The 10,964-nt window shown below is 35.7% G+C and overlaps 1 protein-coding gene across 2 annotated transcripts in view; it reads right to left on the bottom strand.

Annotated features, from left to right (window-relative positions):
• Positions 1 to 2,064: 2,064 nt before the first annotated feature.
• Positions 2,065 to 10,964, bottom strand: part of CPSF3 (cleavage and polyadenylation specific factor 3) — a 60,227-nt gene continuing 51,327 nt past the window's right edge. The window contains exons 15-18 of one of the 2 annotated variants that reach the window (XM_069064809.1): positions 10,571 to 10,658; positions 7,949 to 8,018; positions 2,953 to 3,049; positions 2,065 to 2,257 (exon numbers count right to left, since the gene is read on the bottom strand). In XM_069064809.1, coding sequence (XP_068920910.1) covers positions 2,156 to 2,257; positions 2,953 to 3,049; positions 7,949 to 8,018; positions 10,571 to 10,658 — 357 coding nt within the window. In that variant the 3' untranslated portion in view covers positions 2,065 to 2,155. The remainder of the gene's footprint in view (positions 2,258 to 2,952; positions 3,050 to 7,948; positions 8,019 to 10,570; positions 10,659 to 10,964) is intronic. The other variant, XM_069064810.1, reaches the window with a different exon arrangement.

Below are 10,964 nucleotides of genomic sequence, written 5' to 3'. Positions count from 1 at the left end.
ACATTAAAAGTCAGTTGGGGCGGCTAGGTGGCGCAGTGAAGAGCACCAGCCCTGGAGTCAGGAGGACCTGGGTTCAAATGTGGCTTCAGACAATTAACACAAAAACTAGCTGTGTGACCTTGGGCAAGTCACTTCACCCCAATTGCCTTCCAAAATGCAAAAAAAAAAAAAAGCCAGTAGAGCCCTGAAATAACTTTCATAAAAGGTGTTGGACCTAGAAATGTTATTGTAGCCCAACTTTGTACTTTGCAGAAAGATGAAATGACCTTCCCAAGGTCATGAGGCTGTCAAGTGGAGGTGCCAAAACCCGAACCCAGGCTTCCTAAATCCACTGTTCACAATACCATACCACATGGGAGACAAAATTTTGCCAAGTCCGTTTGAGAGATGAACACTGTTGAGGGTGATTTTTATAGGCCTTTCTCCATCTCTTCCAAAATCCTGTTCTATAGACCACTCTGAGCAAGGTCTTTGATTTCAAATGTCAAAGGAAAGCACCTTGATACAGAATATAAAACAAACACTTAGAAAACTTAAGAATTTACTATGTGTGAGGAACTTTGCTAAACTCTTTATAAGTGTCATCTGATCCTGACAACAACCCTGGGAGGTCAGTGCTATTATCCTCATTTTTCAGTTGAGAAAACTAATGCAGATGTTAAGTGACTTGTCCAGGGTTACAAAGCTAGGAGGCTGGATATGAACTCAGGTTTTTATGTGTAGAACACTGTTATTTGGAAATTGAAGTACCATTCAGATACATTTGTCGTCTTCCAATTAAGAAGCAGGGCTTGCATTAGAGCCTGCTTGTTTGGCCCAAAAAGATTTATTTACTGCACACCTTCACTCTTAAGTACTTAATGTAGTTGTGCTAAAAATAGCCAAAACACAAACGACAAACCAGCTTGCTACCTCACATACAAAAAAGCACCTTAAAAATACAAAGGTGACAACAAATATTTTTATTTTTCTTGAGTTTTTCCCCGGTTTTACATGTCACACATCCATCATAGCCACAAAACTGACCAGTCCAAAGGATCAAGGTAATTATATTAAACTCCACAGAAGTATTTGTACTTTATTCCTCTTTTATCCTTCTTCAGTGAGCTAAACAAATGTTACTTTTTATAACATCCCTTGGAGATATTCCAACAGAGCCATCTTGTATGCCATCAAAAGGAACATACGATTCATCATTATTATAGCACTTATCCGTGTAGTGCTCATTGTATACCAGTCACTGTGCTAAGTGCTTTACGATCATTATCTCCTTTTATCCTCAAACAACCCTGGCAGGTTGACGCTATTACTATCCCCATTTTCATAGTTGAGGAAGCTGAAGCAAATAAGTGATTTGCCCAAAGTCACAAAGCTTGTGTCTAAAACAGGATTTGAACTCAGGTTTTCCTGACTCTAGGCTCAGTGCTTTGTTCACTGTACCATCTAGTTGCCTCAGATTTGCCTAGAGCAACGTTTCTTAATATTTTTTGTTTCATGGACCCCTTTGATAGTCTAGTGAAGCCTATGGACCCCTTCTCAAAATGATGTTTTAAAAAACATAAATATATAAAGCTCAACAGAGAAAACTAATTATAATGAAATAGTCATCAAAATATTTTTTTTATAAAAAGTTCACAATTAAGAATCTTTGCAGAGTAACAAGGAGAGGTGAGGGAATGAACAAAATAAACAATTATTTACAGTTAACTACTAGAACAAATTAAGTTTTGCATGCTCATATAAAAAACCATATATCATATTTCCCTTCCTCGAGATGTCACAGAGTAAGATAAACTTTTTAGTCATTTGGATCTAGTCAGATTCTAATAACTTTAGTAGAAGCTACTTGGTTGGAAGAAGAACTTGTATTTGTCTAAAATAATGCACCATCTAAAGGTTGGCCACAAAGTGAGGAATCTGTTTTTGGCAAAACAAACTCAGGATGACCACATAAGGTAGAGAGGCTGCAATTTGCACTGATACCACAAAACTTTGAAGTATAACATATTAGTGATACTCAAAGAGTAGGCATGAAATTTTCCTATCAGAAAGTATGTGTGCTACTCAAGGGAAACGAAAGTACTTTATTTCTTTAAAGCAATGGAAACAGAATTCAAGGATTACAAATATTTTTATGTACATGGAAATATAATTTTCAGTGAACTGGTGTGAGGGCCTCAAAGAGTCTTTGTGCAGCAAGTTCTACCATTTCTCGAAGGGACTCGTCCTCTTCACTTCCTTCTTCACATTCGACTGTCTGAAAAACAATGGACACAACAATCTAGGTTAGATTCTGCAGCTGATGAGAGGAAAAATCAATATCAGCTTAAGTAGCAAACATTTTCTGTATGGGTGAAGATAATCTTAAGACCAATTATCAACAGAAAGACTTCAGCTGCATTGTAAACTTTTGGGCATTCTGTTTGCAGAGGTTCAGTAAGAGATTTATTAAAATCCTGCTAAGAAATAATGAATGTGTCAAAAGAGATCAATTTTGAAAAAGCTAAATAATAAATCTAAAGTCCCATGAGAACTACTACTTTTTCTAAGTTCTGAAGCAAATGGCACCCTAGAAATTTATTTTAGTTTGTACCCTCACAAGGATGATAATATATTATTTTAGTGAGAAATGGATGTGATAATACAATCAGTACCTGTTTATACTAATCTGATTTCAAATCAATACCCATGTAGATGCTTCTGAAGAAAAACATTACACTTTTTTTTGTTAGCAAAGTAATTTAAATCTCACTGCTCAGATAAAGCAATGGATATCCTCCCCTCAAATATACATTCAAATCATCAGCACTGCTCTTATATGCATAGATTAAAATCTGTTGTCAATTTGCAGAGATCATGAGAACCTACATGTCCAAATGATCTTATTTGTGCTTAAGAAACCATCTGAATATCACTTGCAGGAGACTGGCTGCTTTCAACAAATATACATACTCGTGTTTCCAAAGATATATTGGCAGTCTTTCCATCCACTGTGACACTTAGAATGGATCCTTCTTTAACACTTACACAATCTTCCCCAAATATGTCCCTTCAAACAAAAAATATTAAAATTACAATTGAGAATTTATTTATTGGCCATAAGAAAAGCACAGAACTTTAGGTAAACTAAAACCACATCTCACAAAATCTAAAAAAGTTATAAAATTAATGCTAGACTACATTTCCAAAGCAGAATTTAAGCAAATATTTAAATTTATCCCATCAATTGGGAGTAACTTCTAAATTAAACTTAGTGGATCTTATTAGCTTTATTAAGATAGTTTGGTTATAATAGCCACAAAGTTAAAGTTATCACTAGTTTTTGCTAATTAGTCTATATTAAAATGACAAAAATACAAATATTAATATGTGGATATAATCTCATGCCTTCACGTAAGTGCTCTTCCCATTCCTGACAAGAAGGTGATTTGTAGTTCTATCTAAGCAGAGAATGATGATGTGTCAGTAAGGCACCAGTTCATACAGGTCGGCTAAGTGGTTAGAGTAGTGGAGTCAGGAAAACCTTAATCCAGCCTCAGAAACCAGCTATGAGACCCCAGGCAAGTAATTTAAACTCTGATTGCCTCAGTTTCCTCATCTATAAAATGGGGATAATAACACCAACAATTGCTCTGAGAGTCAAATAAAACAATAATTCAAAAACACTGGAACATAGTAAGCACTACATAAATGTCAACTACTACTAGTACTACTACTACTACAACCACTACAAACACTCACCACTACCACCACTAATATTATTTCAACCTGGAAAAGCCTAGATCTCACTTTTGACAACATAGGTCTTCAATGAATGAATTTTCTATCTAATAGGTAAATATACAGAGTATTTTAAGCACAAAGATATTCTGACCATTTTGCAGAGAAATATTTTTAAAATGTCACTAGAAAAATATACTTCTGTAAACAAAATTTATAAAACACAATTAAATTTTTCAGTTACCTGGTGCCCCATTATTGTGAATCTAAAAGTCTTTGCATTCAAATACAAATATTTCTAGAATAAGTAGCTTCCTTCCATGCTCTTACTCATAAATTTACTAGAGTAAAAAGAATAAGTATAATGCTGCTTTAATATTATACTACTTGTCCCTTGGAGACAGCTTGTAATTTCATGTAAAATTGATTCCACTCTCAAAAAGTCTGATAATCAAGTATTATAGCATAACTAATCAATCAAAAAACACTTAATGAGAGCCAACTATGCACCAGGCACTGTGCTAGGCACTGGGATACAAAAAGAGGCAACAGACAGTCCCTTTCCTCAAGGAGCTTACAATCTAACAGCGGAGAAACCATAAAAAGAAACATATACAAAGCAAGCTATATACAGGATAAATAGGAAATGATTAACAGAGGGAAGCACTAGAATTAAGAGAAGTTGGGGAAGGCTTCCAGGAAAAGATAGGATTTTAGTTGGGATATAAAGGAAGCCAGAAGACAGTTAAGTGGAGGGAGAGCATTTCAGGCATGGGAGGAGGCCAGAGAAAATGTCCAGAGTGTCTCGTTCAAAGAACAGCCAGGAGACCAGGGTCACTAGGCAGAAGAGTATGAATTGGGGAGTGAAATGCAAGGAGCCTGGAAAGGTAGGAAGGGGCTAAATCACAAGGGGCTTAGAATGTTTGCTTTACACTTGTATTCTCTCAGTGAGAGCTTAAGCTCCTAGAGAGTAGAGATTATTTGTATTTGTATTCTCTGTTCCACACATCTAGGAAATATTTAATAAGTGCTTGCTGATAGAATGAGTTGAGGCTGGTGAGGAATGTTAAGGACAATAAAGCTATGTCCGAAGCTATGTTATAGTCAAAAAGAGGATCAAAGAAGGGTCATGTCCCTGGTTGAGAGTGGATAGGACATTTATAACTGAAAAGAGAGAAGACAGCCATTCAAATCCTATACTGCCTGTTTTTGTCCAATAATGAAAGTAACTTTAAATGCCAAACGACTGGTTGGACTAGAAAGGACAGAACAAAAATGTTTAATAAGGACTTTATACCCCAAGAGATAAGGAAGCAACTAGCTGCCTTGGATGAATTCAAGTCACCTGATTCAGACAAACTACTTCCTTCGGTACTGAAAGCTAGCAAATATGACTGCTGAAACACTGTCAGTAATATCTGAAAGATCATAAATAGGAGGTACTACAGGACAAAAGTCCCTTCATAAAAAGGGAGAAGACTATGGGCTGCAAAATAAGGCTAAGTACCCTTGACTGGAGTCCTGACACAGAATGAAGTACTAAAGAAATGTTTGGGAAGCACCTAGAAAAGGAACTCAGAAGACTCAGGTTGGTTTTATCAAGACCATCTCAAGCTCAAGTAACTATTTTTTGACCCAATTACCAAAATAGTGGATCCGAGGAATATTAAAGATATAGGTTACTTGGATTTTGCCTTACATTACTCTTGTGGAAAAGATACAGACAGGGGCAGCTAGGTGGCCCAGTGAATAGAGTACCAGCCCTGGAGTCAGGAGGACCTGAGTTCAAATCTCGCCTCAGACACTTCACACACTTACTACCATGTGACTTTGGGCAGGTCACTTAACCCTAACTGACCTCCAAAAAGCAAAAAAAAAAAAAAAAAAAAAAAAAAAAAAAGGTGGAAATGTTAAGTTTGATGATGGTATATTTATATGGATTAGGAACTGGTTGAATGGCCACTGGCAAGGAGTTGTTTTGATATCACCTTAGAATGAGGTTTCAACTGGGTGGATATTGGCCCTATGGTTGGACATGTGCTATTTAACATTTCTATTAATGATCAGGTAAAGGTATAAATTGCATGTTTATCAAATTTGCAGACAACACAAACTTGTAATGGATAGCTAACAAAATAGGTGACAATCGGGACTTTGAAAACATCTTGACAAGCTACAACACTGGGTTGAATCTAGGAAGATGTAATATAATAGGGTACAATCCGAGTTTAAAAGTACAACCTTAGTTTAAAAAATGTACACCAGAAGTAAAAAGAGGCATGGTTAGACTGAAGTTTTTTCAGAAAAAAGAACATCATTTTTGTGGACAAGCTGGAGTCCCTTTTGTGACATAGGAACCAAAAACTAATAAGATCCTGAGCTACATCATGAGGCATAGCTTGCATGAATAGTAAATTAGCTAACATTCCATCTGTACCTTGTTCTCCTTTTCACACATACAATATTTTGTTCTATTCTGAGTACCACATTTTTGTGTCCCTTCAAGCTGACAAGCATCCATAGGAGGGCAACCACGGTAGTGAAAGACCTTGAGTCTCCATCATATGAGTATCAGTCTCATGGGGATCATGACAGCTGTTCAAATATCTGAAAAGCTGTCATAATGTTGGGGGAACTGGACTTACTCTGCTTAACCCCAGAAAGTAGTATGAGGACCAGTGGGTGAAAACAGCGAAGAAGCAAATTTAGGCTTGACTGAAGCTGTCCAAAGTGAAATGTGCTTCCTTGGTATTCCTGCTCCTCATTGGAATAGAAACAGATATCACTTTTTAAGTGTGCTGTGGTAGTGCTCCATTTTTAGATATAAATTGGACTGGATGTCTGCTGAAATGCCTTCCAACTCTAGAATTCTTTTATTCTATAAATGTACATTCATGAAACTAGGCAGAAAACCTCTAAGCTCTGAATTAGGCCTTCCCTTTACAGTCTTGGTGATCTCATCAAGTACCCATTGGTGAAATGAGAAAAAGAAAAATCTTGTACATGATTCTCAAATCTATATGTTTAGTCCCACTGCTTTCATAAGTTCAAATCCTACAATACCAACTGTATTGTCCATATCCACCTGGATATCCCATAATCATGTCTAAAATGCAATTCAATATCTTCCCTCTGAAACCTACTTCTTTGCCAAACTTTCCCATTTTTGTTAAAACCACATAACAACCATTCTTCCCATCTTCAACTCTTCCCTTTTTCTCCCGTCTCCCCAATAAGTTGCAGTCTGCAGATCCTACCTTCATAACATCTCTCACATCTATAGCTTTCTCTCCATTCACATGGTTCCTACCCTAGTTCAGACCCATATCAACTCCCATTTGGATTATTTTAATATTATCCTTAACTAGTCTTCCTGTTTCCAAATATTCTGTTCCATCTTCCATAAAGCTGCTAAACTGATATTCCATACAGTACATATCATGTCCTTTTTCAAGAAGGTTAAATGGCTCTGTATTACCCTTAGGATAAATATAAAATCCTGTTTGTCATTTAGTGTTCTCCAGGTAGAATCTGGCTCCAACCTCTCTTGCTAGATTTCACATTATCCCCTCCCTCATACTCCCTCTACATTCCACCTAAATTAGCCCATTTGTTGGTTCCCCTTCCAGCCATTCCATCTTCTGGCTGTGCTCTTTGCCTAGAATACTCTGAATTCTCAGCTCCCTTTAAGGTTCAGTTCATTTGCCACATTCTATAAAAAGTCTTACCATGGGGCTTTTCTCATTCCCTTGAGACATTTATATTTAATATTTACATATTTGTGTATGTTGTTTCCCCTCCCAGCAGAAGTTACCGCTTTAGAGGGCAGGGATTGATTAGATAAGTACTTGAGTCTGTATCCTCAGTGTCTATCACTGTCAGGCACATAGTAAGCACTTAACATTTACTGAATATAAAAATGCTGTGATTGTGGCAGATATTAATACATTGATTTCATGAGCAGAGATTCATCTAACCCTTCCCCTCATTATGAGGAAACTGAGGCTCAGAGTGTGATCTGCCCAAGGTCACGAAGGGAGATGATAGCAGAACTATGATTAAAGCCCAGGTCCTCTAACTCCAAACCTAGGGCTTTTTCTGCTATTCCGTGGCCTATCAAACCCACAAAACTAGTTGATGATAGAATTGGAACTAGACCCCAGGTCTACTAAATGCCAATATGTCAACTATTCAATTTCAACAATACTGAGTGATGTAAATGTCTTACTGAAGCATAATCTCCAATCTCTTGCTGTAAATGTGCATTTCTATTTTTTTTGATACCTTAGGTACTGCACCTAGAGGGGGAAAAGCAAAAAATAAGATTTAGTTCCTTTACAAGAATAAGACTAATTAAAAAATATTTTTTTTTGGATAACTGATATAAATCTGATCTGGTCAGTGTATTATCCTGATGATATACTGCTGTAATCTCTGCTAATATTTTTTTTAAAACCTCTGCATTAATATTCATTAGGGAAATTGATCTGGAATTTTCTTTCTCCATTTTGGTTCTTCCTGCTATAGGTATCAGCACCATATTTGTGTCATAAAAGGAATTTGGGAGAACTCCTTCTTCACCTTTTTTCCCCAAATAGTTTATACAGTATTAGAATTAATTGTTTTCATTTGGCAGAATTCACCTGTAAATTCATTTGGCCCTGGAGATTTTTTCTTAGGGAGTTCATAGACAGCTTGCTCAATTTCTTTTTCTAAAATGGGGTCATTTAAAAATTTTATTTCCTCTTCTGTTAAAATAGCAATTTATATTTTTGCAATTATTCATCCATTTTACTTAGGTTGTCAGATTGCTGACACACGGTTGAGCAAAATATCTCTTTATTATTGCTTTAATTTCCTCTTCATTGTTAACGAATTCATCTTTTTCATTTTGGATACTGGTGATTAGGTTTTCTTTCTTTTTTTTTAATCAAATTAACAAAAGTTTTGTCTATTTTATTTTTTTTCATAAAACTGGCTCTTAGTTTCATTTATTAGTTCAACAGTATTCTTACTTCAAATTTTACTAATCTCTCCTTTGATTTTCAGAATTTCTAATTTGTTATTTAATAGGGGATTTTAAATTTGTTCTTTTTCAAGCTTTTTAAGTTGCATGTCCAATGCATCGATCTGCTCTTCCTCTATTTTATTCTTATAAGCATTTAGAGATATAAAGTTTTCCCTAAGTACTGCCTTGGTTGCATTCCCATAAATTTTGGTATCTTGTCTCACTTTTGTCATTTTCTTTGATGAAAGTATTGTTTCTATGATTTGTTGTCTGACCCACTCATTCTTTAGAATTAGATTATTTAGTTACCAACTAGCCTATCATTTTTAGCCTATCATTCCATGGACCTTTATTACACGTTAATTTTTATTACATCATGATCTGAAAAGAATGCATTTAATATTTCTGCTTTGATTGTGAGGTTTTTATGCTGTAATACACAATTTTTGTGTAGGTAAGATATACCACTAATAAAAAGGTGTATTCCTTTCTATCTCCATTCAATTTTCTCCAGAGATCTATCACATCAAACGTTTCTAAAATTCTATTCATCTCTTTACTTTCAAGAATTAGATTTATCTAGTTCTGAGTAGGGGAGGCTGAGGTCCCCCAATTGTATATTTTGCTATTTCTTCTTATAACTCAATTTACTTGGATGCTATGCCACTTGGTGCATATGTTTAGTACTGCTATTACTTCATTGTCTATGTCACCTTTCAGCAATATGTAGTTTCCTTCCTTGTTTTTTAATTACATCTATTTTTGCTTTTGCTTTGTCTGAGATCAAGACTGTTATTCCTGCTTTTTTTTTTTTACTTCAGCTAAAGTGTAATATATTCTCCTCCAGACTTTTACCTATACTCTGTGTGTGTGTCTTGGATTCAAATGTGTTTCTTGTAAACAACATTGTAGGATTCTGGTTTTTAATCTACTTTGCTACTCCCTTTCATTTTATGGGAGAGTTCATCCCATTCACATTCAGTTATGATTATTGTGTATTTCCCTTCATCTTATTTTCCCCCTTTTTATACTTTTCTCTTCCCTTTTATCCTGCCCCCTTCACCACTGTTTTGCTTCTGACCACCACCTCCTCTGATCTGCCCTACCTCCCTTTTCTTTCCCTTTTCCCCTCCTACTTCTGCCTTCTCTTTTATCAGTCCAGCCTCACTTTTCTTTCCCCTTTCCTTTCCTACTTCCCTATAGGGTAAGATAGATTTCTATACCCAACTGAGTGTATATATGATTCCCTCTTTGAGCCAAATTCAACAAGTAAGGTTCAAACAATGCTCAACCCATCATTCTTTCTCTCTACTGTAACAGGTCTTGCATGCCTCTTCATGTCATATAATTTACCCTAGTCTGCCTCTCCCTTTCCCTCAGTACAATCCTTTTTATTCAATCCTTAATTAACTTTTAAAATCATCATATCAGTCAACTTATACCCACACCCTCTAAGTATACTAAGTTGTTTGGAGGGGAATTTGGGAGAACTTTGACTAGTCTCTGCCTTTTCTCTGCCATCTTGGCTCTACTCCACTAACAGACCATCTATTGATGAGATTATACTTTAAGCCTTTTAAGCTTTGTATATCACCACACATCTATGAACTATGTTAATTCCATCCCAGAATGATGGGTTTCCTCATTTGCAAAGTGAGGAACCACAACCTCTATCTCTAAAGATACATCTAGTCCTAAATATATGATCGTATTATTGTACTATGCCTTGTGAGTTATAAATAGCGGCTAACATACTGGTATATTATAATATATTGCATTTCTCATAAGTGATGCAATTTAAAAATTTGATAAAATTTTGTAAAAATATATTTATATTTGTACCTTTCTGTATTTTGGGGTTTGACTGAACTTCAAGGATCACTGTTGTTACTGTATCTGCATACATATCATTGGAAGGATTTGCTAACCACTGCAAAACAAATAGTAGAATTAACAAAGAAGGTCTATAATTATCAGAACTACCACAACACATATTATGGACTTTTGGTTCTAATGTTTTTACTGAGTTGATTAATCCACATGGTAATGCAACTGGTTTGCACTCCCCCATCCCAGCCTCACAAGGGAATTGATTATTTTATGGAAGAATACTTGGGTATCATGTAGTAATCCTCAGTCCTTTGGATTCTTCTAATTTTCAAAAATGTTTAATACATTTTGGGACTGACAGGACTTGTGATTATATTTGTACAGGGACAGAATACTTCCTCCCTGT

Source organism: Petaurus breviceps, unplaced genomic scaffold, assembly GCF_028583685.1.
Source record: "Petaurus breviceps papuanus isolate PSGF00001 unplaced genomic scaffold, PetGlider_PUasm1.0 90644, whole genome shotgun sequence".
Taxonomy (NCBI): domain Eukaryota; kingdom Metazoa; phylum Chordata; class Mammalia; order Diprotodontia; family Petauridae; genus Petaurus; species Petaurus breviceps.
Note: the sequence above shows the minus strand (reverse complement) of the source record. Positions and strands in the feature narration are given on the sequence as shown.